The 20,653-nt window shown below is 39.3% G+C and overlaps 1 protein-coding gene across 1 annotated transcript in view; it reads left to right on the top strand.

Moving 5' to 3' along the window:
• LOC125725646 (EGF-like repeat and discoidin I-like domain-containing protein 3) overlaps nt 1-20,653 on the top strand; it is an 80,645-nt gene that overhangs the window by 36,650 nt on the left and 23,342 nt on the right. The window contains exons 5-6 of the mRNA XM_049002517.1: nt 14,899-15,012; nt 16,375-16,556. Of these exons, the coding sequence (XP_048858474.1) occupies nt 14,899-15,012; nt 16,375-16,556 (296 nt within the window). The remainder of the gene's footprint in view (nt 1-14,898; nt 15,013-16,374; nt 16,557-20,653) is intronic.

Here is a 20,653-nt window from a genome sequence, read left to right on the forward strand (position 1 = left end):
CTCTCTGGTCACCTGTGCATCCTCTCCCTCTCTGGTCACCTGTGCATCCTGTGTCTCTTCTCCCTCTCTGGTCACCTGTGCATCCTGTGTCTCTTCTCCCTCTCTGGTCACCTGTGCATCCTCTCCCTCTCTGGTCACCTGTGCATCCTGTGTCTCTTCTCCCTCTCTGGTCACCTGTGCATCCTGTGTCTCTTCTCCTTCTCTGGTCACCTGTGCATCCTCTCCCTCTCTGGTCACCTGTGCATCCTGTGTCTCTTCTCCTTCTCTGGTCACCTGTGCATCCTCTCCCTCTCTGGTCACCTGTGCATCCTGTGTCTCTTCTCCCTCTCTGGTCACCTGTGCATCCTATCTCTCTCTGGTCACCTTTGCATCCTCTCCCTCTCTGGTCACCTGTGCATCCTCTCCCTCTCTGGTCACCTGTGCATCCTGTGTCTCTTCTCCCTCTCTGGTCACCTGTGCATCCTGTGTCTCTTCTCCCTCTCTGGTCACCTGTGCATCCTCTCCCTCTCTGGTCACCTGTGCATCCTATCTCTCTCTGGTCACCTGTGCATCCTGTGTCTCTTCTCCCTCTCTGGTCACCTGTGCATCCTGTGTCTCTTCTCCCTCTCTGGTCACCTGTGCATCCTGTGAATCCTATCTCTCTCTGGTCACCTGTGCATCCTCTCCCTCTCTGGTCACCTGTGCATCCTGTGTCTCTTCTCCTTCTCTGGTCACCTGTGCATCCTCTCCCTCTCTGGTCACCTGTGCATCCTGTGTCTCTTCTCCTTCTCTGGTCACCTGTGCATCCTCTCCCTCTCTGGTCACCTGTGCATCCTGTGTCTCTTCTCCCTCTCTGCTCACCTGTGCTTCCTCTCCCTCTCTGGTCACCTGTGCATCCTGTGCCTCCTCTCCTTCTCTGGCCTGCTCTGCTGCTACATTACTTTCTTGGATCTAATATAAAAGCAAAAATGTTAAAAGGACATTAACTGTAAGTGGACTAAATTCAGCTTCACCATGGTGAGCATCATACCTTTACAGTGTGTCATATACCTGTATTTATCAAGTACCTTTGATATTTAGGTATTAAAAGCAAAACACATGAAAGGTGAATCCACTGTTATAAGCATTAAGTAGATTTCATTTGAGCACAGAAATAAGTATTATATAATGAACCAAACCATAGCTTGAGTAATTTTCATTGGACAAGGTTTTTCATTTGATGTTTTCTCTCTCTGTGCTAGTGTTTTATGCATGTTTGGTCGCTGCAAAGTGTTGCTTCAGGTGGAAATTTTGTCATATTCTTTCTTATGTTTAATTTATAGATGTTTAATTAGATTACTAGAGTTGTATGAACCTGATTAGTACTTCCTTTTGACAGTTTAGTAGAGCACAGTTTACAATCCACTATGCTTTCGATTTCATTGTTAACTTTGAAGTATTTTCACGTCGCAGACAGCCAGTAGGTTCTAAGTGTTCGTTATGTACTGATCCCATGTGTGTTCATCATTAATCGGTTGTGAGGGTTCATGTACTCCATGCAGGAACTATATTTAACAGTTAAGTAATTAGTTAATAATTAACTAATATAGTTCCTGCATGAAATATGAAATGACCCATTATGATTGATTAATGATGAACTAAGATTTAGTTACTGGTTATATTACGTAAGCGTGTACTACTACATTATTAGTATTATAAGTATATAAGTGTTACCGTTATGGCTTTTGAACATTCCGGAAATGGCACACTTCGTGAGTGGCACACAAAGCTAGCCTAACAAAAACTGCGACTTTTCCAATAACCGTGGAATGTGAAATACATGTTCCAATTTTAGCAATATTTCAGCTGTTTTCTGCTGAATTAATCCTGGCAGGTTTTCAACAGCACTGTCATTGGGTGCCACAGGGTCTGTTGCGATGTCATGTGATCAGCTGAACTGTTAGGTCTCACAGCATCAGCACTGTTTGATACTCGACATGACTCCACAAACCCAACGAGTCTTTGTGTATGTGGGTCAGGTTTTTTGTTTTTATGTGCACTGCATGAAAAAACTGATTTTCAGCTCTGGGAGTGGCTGCGAACATTGCTAAATCCCGGAACTTAACTGTTTACAGCCTATGAACTCTGCGTTCACCAGTGCCTTAAATCGTTGAGAACGAATCACTGCTGAGGGGGGAGGGTGTGGCGTGAATGACTCTATTTAGCATATGAGCAGCAGTAAAATGTACAGTTCACCTTGCTAGAGCTTGCCTCGCTCTATCACTGGATGAAAACACCACTTTCAAAATGAGAAACCGCTTGTGACTTGTTAATAGATCTGACACTATTGGTTACTTTCAGCCTTAAGTAATACTGTAAGTGGCAGCGTGTCAGTGGGCTAAGCCTGGTACAAACCCAACCTCAGTATGTCTATGGGTCCTTTAGCAAGGCCCTTAACCCCCAGCTCCCTGGGTACCACTATGAGTGGCTGCCCTTCATGGACAGCTTGCTCTACAAAGAGTAAGTTGTGGGAGGCATAAAGACAATTTCCCCATGGGGATCAATAAAGTATCAATTATTATTAAATAATAATTAGATTGTTTTAGGTACCTTGAGAGTGTTTGAGGCAATATTCTTAAAATGCTGTATAAACCTTGGTTTAAAATAAATTGTAGTTTTATGTATGTTTTTATAATATTCTTCGCCTTTGCCAATGGCATGGCATACTTACATAAGACAAATGTATTCAAGCCACAACTTATGATTATATAAATATACTGAACCAAGTCAATTTATACCAGAGATATTCTTAAAATGGAATTAGTACCTTTTAGAAAAAGTTATAACCCTCTGGACGAGTGGTATGCTGATTTGCATTTGTATAGCTCACAGCATTTTCGTTTACATGAGAGATTTCCCTAGACCTAGGGGCTGGCTGGTCAACCGTCAAGCTTCTTGGGCTTGTAAAACTGCCAGGAACTGAAATCCCATGTCAATTCCTGGTAGCTTTCTGTGGTTCATAGAATTTCCTGTGAATAGTCATTAACCTGCACTTCCACAACAACACAGAGTTGCTTTCTGACAGAAATCCCCCTTTTAATGGCACTGGTGTATTAAATGAGTGTGTGCACCTTTGTTTTGAAAATGCAGCCAAGAAACTACAAGCTACTCTCACTTGGTTTTGTAAATGTGTTACTAGATGATTCGCCTTTACCAGTTTAAAGCATGTGATGGAATACACAGCATATTTGGCTGGTTATCTCATTATGTACCAGTTTTTTTTTTAGAATTTCTGAATTGTGCCCCATTCCATTAACAAATTGGTATTTGAATTGAATTGGCTACAGCCTGTAAGATGTTCCATTTGAATGACGGGAAGGTTTTAATTTCATTTCAAAGTCAATAATGTCACACAACACAGAAATGCTATTTGCTCTTGCAAAGCATAAATAATTATATTTAAGCAATAATGAGGAGTGCAGTCGTACAGTATATCACCTCAGGTCAAGTGCCTAAAATAATCACAGCCGTGATATATTGCAGTTCAACCGCACGACTTTGAGTATGTTATTGCTTTTATACAACAATTCATCAGTAAGCATTTATAAGGTAACAGCAATAAGATACAACATATCTTGTTTGTTTATTTAACCATTTACGGGCCTACGCAAAACATAGTTCCCATAATGTCAAAGAAAGTGGGATGGGATCACGTCCAAACCTTCCACATACCCGGAAAATTCAGTCCATAACCGTTATAGTTTAGTCTAATCACCGGTGCCAGCAGTGAAACAACTATCCTGCTTATTAGCAGAATAACTTTGCATTGTAAATTAAAACCATGCCGTAGATCTAATAAATAAAATATTGTGGCGCTCGAGTGATGAAGAGATCATGAGGCAGACAGTAGAGTTCAGTTTTAAGCAGACTGTTGTTTTGTGCGATCCTTAAAACGATAACGGTAAAACAACAAGCAAGAAAAAACTCACTTGCACAGACAGGGGGGCCTTTATGGAGACAAAAGTGGATACAGGCAAGAGACATAGCGCAGCGAGTCCGAATATATATTTATTTATGTTATGTTAGGGGGTGGCATGGTGGTGCTGTGGTTAGCACTCTTGCGTTACACGTCTGGGACCCGGGTTCAAGTCTCCGCCTGGGTCACATGTGTCTGGAATTTGTAGGTTCTCCCCATGTCGTTGTGGGGATTTCCCCCACAGTCCAAAAACAATTGGAGTTACTAAATTGCCCATAGAAGTGCATGTGTGAGTGACTGATGTGTGAGTGTGCCCTGCGATGGGCTGGGCCCCCATCCTGGGTTGTTCCCTGCCTCATGCCCATTGCTTCCGGGATAGGCTCCAGCCCCCCACTACTGCGACCCAGTAGGATAAGCAGAAAAGTGTCATATTAAAAAAGTGTTCATATTAATCATGTATGTATATGAAACTTTTGTCTTGGTTTTTTTTATTTGCTGCCATCTTGGCTAGGACTTCCTGGAAGAAGAGATACCGTATCTCAATGGAACATTCCTGGTAAAATAAAGGATGAATAAAAAATAAAAATAATAAACTGCCTACAGCAAACAATACCTTGGATTTCCTCCCCTCTCCATTCTCTGCCGTCATCCCAAAATACAATGCACAACATGCAACACATTCTCTATTTGGCAACATAGGAGCATGGATGAGGTGGAGGAGTTAATCTCTAAACAGAATTCAACATTGGTAATGGAACTTGTTTGCTTTTTTGAAAACCAACACGATTCAAACAATAGTTATTTGCAATACTTGCAAAGTTAAGATCCACAAGCTGGATGGTAGCACAATGCATTTTTTGACCATCACAAAAGAAAACATCCAAAAGAGTTTGTTTTAATTTTTTCTTTTAGGTTTTGTTGTCTTATAGGTCTATTTTTTTAAAAATAAGGGAATTAGCTTGGTTGTGTTGTTTAATTTGGAAAATAGTCTTAAAAACCAACATGAAAAAAATCATGATAAGATTATGGATCATCATCCTCCCTGATATGATATTTTTTCCATACCACCCACCCCTATGTACTTGTACAATATCTACTGTATCTTCTACCTTAATTCCAGGGAACGCCTCTCTGTTTCTTTGCTGAAGGCACATGCGATTGTCGGTATCATTCTCGTTACAGCAGGACAAACAGGACGACAACTGATAGAGCAGGGGGAGATTTGTCTGGATGGGTGACTCTCCTGCTCCCTTCTGTATGTCCGTTTCCTGTTTGGCTGGCAGGTGCAGCTGGCCGTCCCGTTTGCTAGCCCCTTATGTTTCTCCTGCCCCTTTCTGTATGTCCGTTTCCTGCTTGGCTGGCAGGTGCAGCTGGCCGTCCCGTTTGCTAGCCCTTTATGTTTCTCCTGCCCCCCTCTGTATGTCCGTTTCCTGTTTGGCTGGCAGGTGCAGCTGGCCGTCCCGTTTGCTAGCCCTTTATGTTTCTCCTGCCCCCCTCTGTATGTCCGTTTCCTGTTTGGCTGGCAGGTGCAGCTGGCCGTCCCGTTTGCTAGCCCTTTATGTTTCTCCTGCCCCCCTCTGTATGTCCGTTTCCTGTTTGGCTGGCAGGTGCAGCTGGCCGTCCCGTTTGCTAGCCCTTTATGTTTCTCCTGCCCCCCTCTGTATGTCCGTTTCCTGTTTGGCTGGCAGATATAGCTGGCCGTCCCGTTTGCTAGCCCCTTATGTTTCTCCTGCCCCCTTCTGTATGTCCGTTTCCTGTTTGGCTGGCAGGTGCAGCTGGCCGTCCCGTTTGCTAGCTCCTTATGTTTCTCCTGCTCCCTGGACTGTCACATGGCTTAATGGGCTGAATGGGCAGTTATGTCATCCAGACTTCCCCTTCTGTTATATTGCCTCAACCAGTTGTAATTTAACATTTGTTACTTAGTGTTTTCTTGGTTAACCCTTCACAAAATAATATTAATAATAATAATTTCTACCTTGGGTCTTTAGCGATATGTATACATACACATACTACAACACTAAAAATAGTTTCTGAACAAATTTAATTTGTTACATTTTTTACACCTTTTTAACATCTATTTAGACTCCTTGGGTTTCGCTTCACCCCGTGACTTACACTCTGCTCTCATCGGCTGTAGCTCTGATGCTTTTCACACCCACAGGATTTGGAGTCCAGATATTTAACATGCTAGATATCTGGCAGCCATCTGCCATGCATCAGTGACTCCATCGGGTTGCCCTTTTGAACAGTTCACACATAGCGATCGAGTGCCGATTTACCAGCACCGAATCACACTGATTGGCTTCAGATCTCAGCAAGCGGAAAGTCATGTACTGTGAACTTAACTTTAGACTTCATTTTCAGTTATGGGATTGATGATTTTCATCGGTGTTACAAGCAAGAAATGTAACACTAATGACAAACTTCCGTAAAAGATGCATTTTCCAAAAATCAATAGCATCTTGACCTATCCATCATTAATCACACTAAAATCAATTTACCATTAAATACTTTTTTTGTTATGAACAGATTTTACAAAGACATAAAATCATCTGACATCAATGACACAATTTAAAGCAAAATTTGTACTTCATAGTATGTAATACCATGTACAGTGTTTCAACAGCCTCTTCTTCCAGTAAACTTTAACCTAGGATGTCAGTATCATCAATGGCGTGAAATTAAAGGACAACATTATTTTGAAAAAAAATTAACTTATTTTGTTTTGTTTATTTACGTACTTGATAGACCTTGTATCTATATTAAGTCTGAGAATATAAGTGAAAGATTTTTAAAAGTAACTGTAAATGTCACTGAAGCAGTATATATAATGCAGGGGACACGCCATTTATGAACCACTTGGAAAATTCATGGCGAATTCTAAAAAAATGTGCAAACCAATATGAAGTCAAACCCTTATATATAACTGGGTAAAAGTTGGCTTATAAAATTGTCTGCAACACGGGCCTTCTTGAAAAATTGAAGCTTTTCTATAACTGAAAAGGCAAGGCACATGTTTGTCATCATATCTGGAAAATGACTTACTTTATTTTAGTGTAGAGGGAAAAATGGCCATGTAGCTGAGTTAATGGAATGTGTCAGCTGAATTAGTGTGTGTAGAGAGTTTGTATGTTTTTCCCTGTTTTGTGCAGGTTTCCTCCTGTAGTCCAAAGCGAAGGTTAACTGGCATCTAAACTGGCCAAAACGTATAATTGCAAGTGTGCGTTTGTGCATGTATTGTGCCCTGCTTTGTGCTGTCCAGGGTATAGGCCAGCCCTGTGCTCTGTGCTACCTGTGACACAGAAATCATCTCTTACTGCACTGTGTTCACATGTGTGTGGGCAGTGGCCCACAGTAATGTTATTTGGATGTCTGAGGACCATATGTCTTATGCTTTATCCTTGAAGGTCATTAGTGTTTTTAAACTCTACCACACGATGAAATCAAAACTTATTTTTAAGGAAATTTACATGAGCTAGTTGTTTTTTGAGACCGATCACACCTGAGAACTCTGTTTACATGTCATGCACATGATCTGTCGCACACTGTGACTTGTTTACTTTACTGACGTTTTTTATTTAGAACTGTTTTGCATAAGTAAATGGAAGTGTCTTTAATTGCAGTACCTCTGCTAGTGAAATAGCAGATTTGTTTGTTGATTTATGCATAGCTTTGAGGCTGAAGGGACCATATTTTGACTTTACATTACGTTTAAAGCTCTTGAATTATCGACAGCTCTGAAAATAAGAAATTAAGCACTGAATTTCTGAACTGCTATGTCAGCCACTTCCCATAAATTTTGATCTGCACCTTTGCTTGAATGTATTACAACAGCTGGTTATTAAATATTTGCTAACTATGTATGAAGCGTTACACTTTGGGCTTTGCAAATAAAATTCAATTTTTTGCAACACTTTATAATGTAGGTATTATAAAGCCACCACAGCCTGTCATTTAAAGAGTAAAAGGTATCGGAAAAATTGAAGGCTGCACTTTTTTGGACATTAAGAAAGCAATGCAGACCTGTTGTGGAGTTTCTCAGTTTAAAACCTTCAGCCTCATTAATCATCTTGTAATTCACTCCCATCAGGTTCCTCCTGAATCGTGTTTGTTTTCAGAGCTCTACAGTCTAATGCTTTTATGTGCGATGTTATGGTGATGATGTTGATAACCTGCCAGTCATACCATGTGCTGGGAGCGTGTTTTGGAAACAATGTTGCGTCATTGGCCCACTATAGCGTCTGGATCTCATATGGATCCACGGCTTACCACATTTGAGTCCCTTGACAAGTCAGAAGGATTTATTGGCTCTCACCCCAGCATTAGCGTATTCTTCTCATTGCCCCACCAAACCTTGCAATACTCCTGGCTGGAAGCAGAGAGAATGGTGAGCGTGCTAATGGTACTGTATGATAGACAATGGCCAATGTCAAAAGTGTCAGAAAATGGACTAAAGAAAGTGGAGAATCCAGCTGCTAAGCCCACATGATGTGGCCTGTACTGTGAATGCAGAAGTGCCATCGGAACGAGTCCTGTTACTGCTCTTCTCCTTGATCATTGTTTACCTGGGTGGATTGATTGAGGGCACACATGTGGATTGTACATGTACCTGGACTGTAACATCAAGGGTAAACACTGACAGACCCTAAATAATCAATTACAATTTTTTCTGATTAATTAATAATAGCCATAAGAGACAAACAAAATTTTCCAATCATACCTTTATTTAGAAAAAGCAGGACAGCACACTCCATAGGCTATGGTACGTTTTTAGCAACCAAGTCTGTCGAAATCATTACTACATCACTATGACTAGTAAGTATAGCTGTGAGTTTGAAATAACATGCTTCAGTACTTAAACTTGCTGTTTGAGTGCATAAGTACATTGAGTACTTATGCACTCAAAGTAAGTTTAAGTAAGCTTACTGAAGTACGCAGTTTTGAAACTAACAGCGGGTTGTACGAAGAAAATATAAGCAAAGACTGAGTGAGTCGAGGAGGATGGGTTGTAAAGAGGTTCATATGTGCAAAAAATAAAAATAGTAAAAAATGTAATAGTAATTAAGTACTTAATGAATTTATGAATAGTCATTTAAAAAGTGTAAATATTTTGTTAAAATGCAAGACTATATAAGAGTAGACTTACAACATGCATAGCTGGGAAGGAGAGGACATGCCTCATAAGATTGATTTATTAAGAAGAGTGTAGAGAGAAGGGTGATTTTATGTTTAAGCATCATGCCAAAATTCTGATAGTGGACTTGTTAACCAATTCATAAATGTTACCCTACAGTAGACTCTGACCTTTTCAATGGTAATCATGGTGGCAGTGATAGCTGGGACAAATCAGCCTACCGTCACCTGTTTCTGTCATTCCATCAAAGTTTAAACTACAGTCCGTTTTTCTTTTGGAGCTAGAGGGTAGACATTGAGGAACACAGAAATACTCCTTAATGTTTATGTTATGGGGCTGTAAGCCACCTTCTCCTTACAAAGCATAGTGGCTTCGCCCCATTACACATTGTGGCTTGAATCCCATCCTCATCTGTTTGTGTGTACTATGTGTGTTGGCAAAGATTTCCTCTGGGCACTCTTAGTCATACCCTGTGCACAAAATTATTACAGTAGGTCAGTACTGTTCCTGAAGATTATAGGCAATTACATGCCTTTAACTGGATGCTTAAATGCTCTTCATTTACCATGAAGAGAAACAAAACCACATTAATTACTAAATCTATTTACAAAACAACAATATAATATTTTTTATATAATAAATGATAGGCCATTCTGTATAGTCAGGTTAATGTCCATTATAGCTTTTTAATGTCCATCATGAATCTTATTAACTGACCTAGCCAATCTATAGAATCCTATGGTGAGTGGGAAAAGGCATTGTCCTGCATGAGTATCATAGCTGTTTGGCCAAATGCTTCCTTCTTGAACCACTCTATAACGAAGGCATCCTCTCAAATTGAGAGTCATAGTGTTGTACGACTTGAATGTTGGAAAGTTCCAAGTGGTGGGTGCTTGATTCAAAACTGCTGATTATGTCCATTTTATTATCCAGCCTCGGGCCCATCCATCTGTTCCATCAAGAGTCAATCTCCTCTGTCGGGAAAACTTTGTGAAATTGATTTTTGGATGTTTGCCACTAAATATATAAATATCTGTTCCTGATTTTTGAGCGTTTTTGTGAGCTTTTGTGTCTTACCGAGTAGAGGTCATATTTCAGCCTTTATGACCTTATGCTCTCTCCCACACTGCACCTAGTACTTCTGGAGAGTCTATTCAAGTCTGCATTGGTGGCACTTAATGCTAAAAGGTTCCTGGATGGGGTTCAGCATTGAAACCTGGTGTCGGTATGGCACCAGTTCCTACACGATCGTAGGATTGTAAGTGTGTATTGCGGTATCAGACTTGATTTCAGATCTGTTTAGCCAGTGGGAAGCATCCATGGCGTGCTCTTTGATTCCAAATAGGATGTACTCAAACCAATCACTGAGCATTCTATATTCTCGATCATTCCATTATTAATTTGAGATTAATCTGTACTGAAGACTTTGGTATGAACAGAAGATGCAAATAAAAAACACAAACAACATTGCCCCTTTCTCAGCTGCGGACAACTCATTGATAAAAGTGTGTTATCCAAGTGTGTATATAACTTCCTTTTAGAGATAAATGTCATTTTTTTTCTCTAAGAATTCGGTAATTCAGTTTGTGACTTATTAAATGGTTACTGTATGCAAATACCATTTTTTATTTAACTGTGTGTCACGGAGTAGCTTTTTATGTGGCAGCCGGATGTTTGCATGTGGCACACATTCTGTGGGTGCACTTGGGAAGCCAATATTTGTCTCCTTGACCCAGTGTTGTACCACATGCAAATTGCCTCCTTTCTGTGGATTGGCGGTATTCTCCGGGTAGATTCTTTCAAATGTGACTTTCAGGTAGTGCAGTATGGTATATTTTTTTATTGCATCTAGCAGTTAGGTTTCCCAGTGTGATTTGCTCTTTACAGAAAATATATTGGGTAATGCCTAGTAGCTGCTCTGTATATATCTTTTTAAATGAGACCATAAACCTTATAAACTGTTCCTCCTAATGTGTGTTCCTCTAAATAAATTTCCCAGTATGAGAGTGTGTGTGCCCAGTGATGGACTGGCAATCCCATTCAGGGTGTTCCTATACTTTGTGCTCTGGGCTGTACATCTATCATTTTTGCATCTTACACTCATCTTCTGGAATTCACCTGGCAACATGGTACATACAACAGAGAATCTGTGCTCCATTCCTGACCTTAGAGGTCTAGAAATATATGGTTGAAGTGTCGGATTTTGACATTAGTGATCAATCTCAAGCTGACATGTTTGTATGTCCCGCTCTTTAAATCTCACACCTTTCCTCAAATCCCCTGGGAATTAACTGCTTCTGAGAAATACTAATGTGGGGTAGGGTGGAGATGGGGTAACCCAGATACCTATTTTAATTATATTACTATACATATCTAAAATGAAATCTCACTAACAAAAATATATCAAAAATCAGTTAACTGATTTTTTTAGATAGCTTAATGTGTATCAGTAGGGTCTTGCTGATGTCTTAATCGAGCTCCACAGCCAAGTATCTCAAGACATAAGAAATCTCATTATTTTAAATCCCATTCTCCACTGATCATATTTCATATCTACAACATAAATTATTTTCAAATGTATGACTCATTTATGTGCCCATTACTATAGAGCAGCAATATATTCTGAATGTCATTTTAATTATTAAATGCTCACGATAGATATTTTATGAGAGTTTTGCACTTTGGTGCTTGCATGTTCTTCCTGTGTGCATGTGAGTTTCCTCTGAGTCCTTTACGTGCCTTATTCATTGTGTTTCTCAGGATAGGCTCCAGGCTTAGCACAGTGAGGCTTTGGACAAGCAGTTGTAGAAGTGGTCGGGCAGATGATTCGCTTTAATGTGACTGAAGGTGCATAGCTAGTGTTTCTCCTGAAAACAAAGATACGTTTTAAGGATGTAAAGAACCCAAAATGAACTGCAGGCTTACTGATCCAGCTCCAAAATCTGCTTCTCCAGTGCAGTGCACAAGGCAGGGAATGTCAACCCATTGGCATATTAAAGCACAGGAAATTTAAACACAACAGTTCATGTTTCTAAACTGTGTGAGGAAACCCATGAAAACAGAAAATGCAAGAAGTACAAAAATGTTATATATATGTGTGTGTATGTACTGTATGTATGTATGTGTGTGTATGTATGTGTGTGTTGTTTTTACTGATTTGCAAAATACTTCTGAGACGGTTGGAATTTCTTGCAGGGTTAACACTGTTTTACAGGGCTTTCTTTGCACAGCAGTATCTACAATGATATACAGGTATGAATAGTATTAGCCAGCAGGAGGTACAACAAGGTATGTTAAAATGTATATGGAATACAGTAACAACTTACTCTGTTCAGCGTCCCTGGAGCCTGTCAGTTTAAGCCTGGAGCACAAGGCTGCCGTTCAGTGTGGCTGGATGGGATGCCAGTTCATCATGAGAGATACAGCCTTATACTACAGGCAATTTAAATATACCAACTAGTCCAACTGCAGAATGAGGAAGTACCCAACAGAAACCCACACAATATAAGAGGGGAGATTTAGACTCCCAGTCCTAGAGCTGCTACCCACTGAGCCATTGCATTGCACCGTGCAATTAAATTTAATTCAGTTGACCTTTATCACACTAATACCTAGTTTTCTATAGTCAGATAAGTTCACATTAGGAATTTTAGAGGAGAAAATGTGATGGAGTGTCTGCTGCAAATGTAGCATCTTGGCTCTGGGGCGAGGGAGGGGGTGTTGAGAGATGTCTACTTCCCATTCCCCCCACTTGGTTTTTAGATTGGCATTCCTAAAGCGGCCTTAAGATTTGTTTCCTTACTTTTAATGAAATATAGCTGTTCTTTGCCTCTGTTCTTCATCAGCTCTTGCTTGGTAGCAATTTACTTAAGGTGTCTGTCTTCATTTAGCTGAAATGTTTGGATGTACTGCAAAGATTTGCAACACCACAAAAACGTTTGTTAATATTTAAACTGGTGGCTTATTTTGTATTTAGAGTAGATAATATAAATATACATCTTTTGAGTTCTTCGTATTCATTTTTGTTTTTTGTATTGTTACTTTTTCCATCTCAACTTCATGGCCAGGACGACATTATGATTTTACTATCGAGGGCCCTTTTTACCGAATCCCTTGTTAACAAACTAATGGATTTATTAAAAGTCTCAGTTAACTTGATAGCTGTTGATCCTCTGTTTGACCAAGACTACCAGAAGAGGATGGCAGACATTGACCAGTGTAGCCAGCAGTTCCTGAGTGTCCTCGGTTCCACCACATTCTCCAGTGAATCTGGACTGGCTCCTGGAATGGAGCTGTAATCTGTTTGAGCTTTTTTTTGAACTTGTGTCACTTGTGCTGATGCCATTACTCCACTGCACTGATGGTGCCTTCAGAATATTTTGATTGTTTGCCCTTGGGGTCCTGCCTAACACACCATTAGAAGAAAGACTCGCAATAACTGACTGGTAGATGCTGTGTAGGAATGAGCTGCATGTGCCAAAGGATCTCACCTTCTGTGGTGACCTTGACCCGTCTTGTACAGAGCCTCCATGTTAGTCCTCCCCTTAAGTGTGTCACCAATGAGTCTTCACCATCGACAGCAACACGGGACATTGTGTGTTTGTCCATCTTAAAGTTCATCATCTCCTTTTCTTACTGATGTTGAGATAGAAATGGTTCAGTTTGCACCACCAGTTTGGCTTCACTAGGATCCTGTATTCATCCTTCTGCCCTTCACTGTCACACCCAACAATTTTTGTGGATTTCTGCAGGAGTCATGGTTCTAAGGTGTGGATGGTGAAGTTTCCTGTGGGGCCCTTGTGCTACTTATCATGTCTGAAACACAGTTCGTAAACTGCAAAATCTATGGTCTGTTAGTCCATTATCCAGGCCATGGTGGATGTGTCCATTTGCATTGCACTTTTTTGCATGGTGCATGGTGTTTAAAGCACTATAGTGACCAAAGAGCATTTTCATCACCATGCTTACATACTTAACCAGATGGGAGTGGGTCTTTGTGTGGAAAACTCCAGCGAGTCTAATTGTATATTGGCCAGGGGATGGAGTGGGCCAATTAAGTCTTTTTCAGAGTATTTATCGGGAGGAGTGATGTCACATACAGTAGAAGGATCAAGGAGTAGGGATTGGGCAGGAGGGATGGATAGAAGAAGGATCGCTAGATTTAAGGATGGATGGATGTTCTCATTTAATCAAATTTGATGAAACCGAAGTGCAGTGAAATGTGAACTGAACACTGCAGAAGCATATAAGCATATTGTTTATATAATGGTATGAAATAATTATCATATTGTTTAATCAACCATTCATTCATCTGATAATGATATTATTGTCTGTTTTTCAGCTTGTAATTTTACTACTTTTTTTCCTTAGATTTTTTTTTCAGGTTTGCACTACCTTTCAACTCAGAGGTATATACTGTAGCGTGTGTTTATTTGTTGTGAATGTATAAAGTTCAACAGTAGTACTTACTGAAAATGCTGTACACTATATGTGCCCTTGAGAGGTAAAGTGGGCTATCCCACATTTTTGACCCCTACTCCCTTTTTATTGAATATTTTCAATTTGGTAAGTTGTTATTATCTAAGTCATACCTCTATGCTACCTATGATATATATCAATTGTAGGGCAGACAGATTTTTTGAAAAAATTTCAGCTTTGGAGCTAATTTTCTCAAAACTTTGTTTCCTGTGGCATAGCCCACTTTACCTCTCAAGGGCACATATTATGATGGCTTCAAAGTACTGCTGGAGTACAGTGGCACACCTTTAATTTCCTATCATTCTGTAAAATAACAATTAAGATTTGTGTCTTCTTTGTGTTTTCTATACAGATGTGAATGAATGTGAAAGAAACCCTTGTAAAAATAGAGGAATCTGCACAGATCTGGTTGCAAACTACTCATGTGAATGTCCTGGGGAATACATGGGAAAAAACTGCCAGTATAGTAAGTGTGTCTTTATTTCTCACTTGCCCTCCTGCATACAGCTAGTGCTGTTCAAAATTCACATCTACAAAGTCAACCGTCACCATAAGCCCAGAGGCTTGAACAGCTGTGATCTTTCAGTCCGTCATTCTGTATCTGAGTCGCTTCCTATCTACATCTGTACATTGCGCAGGTTGAATGAATTAGTGGACAGAATGTGTAATTTCAGCTTCAAACGTTTGTGAGACAGCTGTCAGTCATACAGATGGACTTCATTAGCTCCAGGCAATTCCCATAGGGAAATCTGAAACCTGTTTGAATGTTTATCATTTTTGGATTCATTTTTTTTTCTAGACTTCAAGGTAATGTGGGATCACTCATGGTGTAACTGAGTATATATTTTTTTTTTTTGAGATGATGTAAAAGTACATCATACTGTACATTTTATCAGCAAAGCTAATTTGCTACCTAGATAGTGTCAACTCTGTTGCATGGTATGAAATTGATAAAGAATTACTAATTGTTACTTGCAATATTACAGTAGTTGGCGTAATGATGCATACAGTACCACTGATTCATCCCAACCAGAGGTTTCTAGTCTTACCTGGCCAGCTTGTCACAGATCTCACAACACAGAAATTATTTCAGAGATGCCATTTCACTTAAATCACATGTTTGGGGTATGACAGGAAACGAACTAAAACACAGCAAGAAAGAAAAAGCAAAAAAAAAAAAAAACAACCTTCACACCCAGGCCAGGAATGACAGACTCAATTATCAAGGTGTGAGGCCACAATGCCACTCAATTATGTAGAAGCATAATAGTCTAAAAAAATATTTGCACTTTTTTTATTTGTCCTGTGCAATTACAGAATCAACTTTTGTAGCAGTGTGTGACTCTGTGGGTTAGATCTCTGCGCCTGCGATCACCAGCTTGAATCACTTGGTCAGCCGAGTGGTTTCACTATCATCTTTGAGCTGGACCCTTAACTCCAAGGCCCCTGAGACTGGCTGACCCAGCTTTTTCATTGTGATTGGTTAAAACAAAGGACATGCCTATTAAAACCAGTTAGGAACAATACTGATATACACGTGAATATACTGCTTAAAAAGATGTCACATAAATTGTATCACCCTGAGAATGTTGGGAAGAGAACGAAGTGAGAGTCATGAAATTATTTCCATTCATTCACGAAAAATGTATGAAAACCCATCTGCAAAATGGGGCTGTCAGGTTTCTGGTACTGGTCTTTGGGCATTGTAGGCAGAACGGTTCAAAAACACAGCTTTGTTTTTACCTTTGCTAATTAATCTAAACTTTTTTTCCCAGCCTGTTTCTTTGATTATGTTTTGTTTATTTGTGCCTCTTATTTATCTTGAAAGAATGCTCTGGACCTCTTGGGATGGAAGGGGGAATCATTTCCAATCAGCAGATCACAGCGTCTTCTACTCATCGTGCATTGTTTGGGCTGCAGAAATGGTACCCATATTTTGCTCGGCTAAATAAGAAAGGGCTTGTGAACGCCTGGACCGCCGCTGAGAGTGACAGATGGCCATGGATTCAGGTAACAAATAGGGACCAACACCTATAATTGTATATTTACAGAAAATTGGCCTGTTTATATACCATTTTCAGCAGGGATATGAAAATTGATTTGATTATGGTGCTTGTAGTGAATGTTGCACAGGCTTTCAGGATCAGTCCCTGCCCTATCTGTCATCCCAGCTTGGCCAGCAGATGTCGCTGGCCATTACATTTCAAGTGTTTGAGTCCTGGGGGGTGTTCCACGAAGCAGGATTCCACGATTAACTGGGTTTAACTTAGCTAGAAGTTATGATTATCCAACATAAATGCTCCTTACCTAAATTCTTATTGGACAATCATGAGTTCTAGCTAAGTTAAGCCCAACTAACTGAGAAATCCTGTTTCATGGAACACCCCTCCCCCCCCCACTCCTCAAAATCCGGGTTATATTACTTTAAACAGCTTAAGGCGACTGTTCTTGTATAGTCCAGCAAACCGTTTAACTAACTTGTCCAAGTCCAATGTTTGTGGCAAAACAATTGCAATTTTACACAAAAAAAGGTTTAAAAAACACACCTTTACAAGGACCCAGAAACTTGACAAATTATTTTCCATTTTTCTTATTTCTTTCAAAAAGTCTCTTGGTCTGCAGAATATAACTCATTTTTCAACTCCTGCAAATCTTATCCATAAACATCTGTAAATAACATCATTTTCTTCCTTCAGGAAGTAACTGCCTATAGGTTTATGGCCTGTATGTCGTTTATAATGTCACAATTAGACTTTGAGAAGCATTTTCCAATCTCACCAATCCTTGAATTGACAATTCAGTGCATTCTAAAAGCATCTTTACAGTCCACTTAGACAGAAATCGTAAGTGATGCTACCATGTAGTCTATTGGAAATCTCTTTACTTCTTTTCTGTTTGGTGGAAGTAGAAGTGTTGCATCTATCCCGTTTCAGTAATTCTTTTCCTTAGTTAATTGAAGTTGGCCTCATTACGATATTCCACAAAGGTCAGCCTAAGGGCGTCAATTACGTCAACCACTTTGAATAGATCACTCTGTCTCAATGTGACCAAATTGATCAGAGGGTCTCTGCTGGCAGTGTTACCAGATTGAGCAATGAGTTCCCAAAAACCCACCCCAAGCTGTAAAAGAGAATGCCCAAACTAATATGAAACAATATTAAATTGATGATTTGATTAAGACAAATCTTCCCTAACCACGATTTTTACCTGTACAGTCCAAAGTAATTCAGCCCAACTAAATGAAAACTTTCAAAATCTAGCAAAAGTGGGAATGCCTACAAATGAGTCAACCAGTCAAATGAATGTCTGACATTATGATAAACTTGATGATGATAAACTTAAAAAAAAATACTGTTATGCCATTGCTTCAAGTAATACAGTACTGGGCAAAAGTGTTGGGCAGTGAAAAGAAATGTTTAAAGTTATTTGTCTGGGTAGTAATTGCACTTTGCTCAGAACAAAAAACAGATGAATGCTACTTCAGTTCCCAAACCTCTCCCCAGTGGCACCTTAAATAATATAATTATAAATAAAAAAAAAAGATTTTTAATTGATTAGCTACACAGCGTATGCTAGTGGTTGAGTCAAAAAAATATACGGGTTTGTGAATGGTTGCTGCAATAAAGTGGAGTGATGATAGCAGAGGTGAAATGGCTACGCTAACAAATCTTGGATTTTTTTGGAGAAGGAGGTTTGGGATGGCAGCTGTCACCGTGCCACCTCGTAGATCCACCACTGAGTTACATACAGTATGAGGGAGGAAAGCTTGAGGCCAGAGAGCAGGGAGAGGTAGCAGGCCTGGAGCAGTTGGGGTTAAGGGCCTTACTCAAGGGTTCAAGAGTGATATGACTATTCTCACAGGATTTGAACCCCCATCCTTCCAGAGACAGATGCCTAACTTTCTGGGCTACACACCACAAACAACAAGAAAAACACAAGAAAAAGAATAAACACAGGATAACAGAAATAAATCAACAAAATAAAATGTTTTTTTTTCTCAACGATGATTTTTAGTTTGTAGTTAGAATAGACTGACAATATCAGCTGGAGTCCTGTCATGTACCATTTGTAATATGAAAAAAATGGAATATACTTTGGTGAACATGAAATTGACGAGTGGCTTTTCTTCAAATGCTTTTCTTCACTTGCCACTTTTTATAATTTTGTAATATTGTCCATAGTAACCTCTCTGTAGAGGATTTTTTTAAGCAGCAAATTGCACATTCTGCACCAATACTAGATGTCCGCTTCTGAGTTCATGCTCAATTAGCAGTCAATCAAAGACCTATTCTGCTTTACATCATCTGTTATTAGGCTATAAAAGGTAACCTTTACCAGGAAAAGCAGGACAATTTTGTTGAACAATTTCTTTGGTCAGACCGAAACAATAGCATTTCAACTGACGTGTAAAAAAATATGTTTTAATTTTGGGGTTCAGTAAAAGTCAAAGAGAGGTTATAAAAATTATTTTATGAAGGGGTGCTTTATTTAAATATTTAGCAGATGCTTTTATCCAAAGCACGTAAGGGCCAGCCAGCATCTCTGGAGCAGCTGAGGTTAAGGGCCTAGTGTTGATGAAATAATTTTGCTGGCAGTGGGATTTGAACCCACAAATTTCTAGAGAAACGTATAGCCCTATTCCCTGAGTTTCATACCACCACCCTCATGGAAGTAAATTATTAAATGTGCAGTCACCATGTGGCAATCAATATATATGCAAATTGCAGCGCTCAATAAAGCCTATGAAAGTAGTGAAGGGTATTGCCATGAATTTTAATCCTTTATAAACGCATACGGTAAATATATTTTTCTAGCTCCACAAAAATGAATACCTAAAGCTGCTCTGTGCCCTGACCATAATGACATAATAATTGCATTTGTAGTCTTATTTTTATGATAGCCGTTTTTAAATTACATTGATTATATCCTTGGATCAACAAATTCCTTCTGTCGACAGACTGAACCTTAAAGGCCCAATTACTTTCCGAGTCTGCATGGTGTTACCGTGACTGACGGCTCCAAGCAATGGAACAAAATAGCACAAAATAGCTAAATTCTTGTAGTGGGAACATTCCACGCGTTCAAGATACTTTGCAGTGCAACATAAAATTAGTAGAGAAACATACCTCTATCTGACACCTGTTCTTTAATGGACATACTGTAGTGTGTTGTTGTTATGTCATCTAAGGAAAAACATATGGCTGTGGATAGTTTTGGGAACTGACAACAATTGAACAACCGAGTTACTTTCTGCATCCAGTTATGGCTGCTTACACTCATCGTTCCTCACAGTGTTTCACCATCACCAATATTTACGGGAACAAAGGAGTAATAAGACATTAGTGATTGTAAAATTTATTATATTGACTGGGTCAAATACTATATAACAATTTTTAATATATCAAATAAAGGGAAACATGCAATGACATATAGAAATCACTGGTGTGTGTGTGTGTGTGTGTGTATGTGTGCATGTGTTGTGTGTGTGCGTGCAAAGATGAGAGATTTTGATCCTCTGTGTCCAGGCATTCTTCCAGCAATGAGCTAATTAGTTTGAATGATATTTCTGAAAAGATCTAGAGCGAGTGATTATGCTTAGAATTTTGGGATGAACAGGGTCTCATTTAGTGTGCACTTAACCAAAAATCCATAAAGGAAATTCTCAGTAGTGTCGTGTTAGACTTCTGGAACTGTCTCTTTCCTCATATATTTCATAGAAAAATAATTTAAAAAAATAATCCCTTTTGTGCATGTTTTTAAAACAGTCTCATACGATTTTTTCACATGCATAACTGAAATATTTTAAAAGCATTTCCCTGCACTGTTAACCACATTGCATTGAAGTTATATCCTCTTTTGAAAAGTACTGCCACATTATAAACAGATGTTTGTGATGGTTCATATTAAATACAATGAAAATGAAGTGTGATTTACTTACATGGTTATTAACAATAATGGCATTTATTCACATGCAGTTATTGCATAACAATTTAAGACATATTGAAGAAGACAGAATATTACATAAATATGTGTAAACTTTGCCTGTGATCTCTGCCTTGTCTTCACCTTCACACTGTCACTGTCACACGACAAGGAACTTACACGCA

This window comes from Brienomyrus brachyistius, chromosome 2, assembly GCF_023856365.1.
Source record: "Brienomyrus brachyistius isolate T26 chromosome 2, BBRACH_0.4, whole genome shotgun sequence".
NCBI lineage: Eukaryota > Metazoa > Chordata > Actinopteri > Osteoglossiformes > Mormyridae > Brienomyrus > Brienomyrus brachyistius.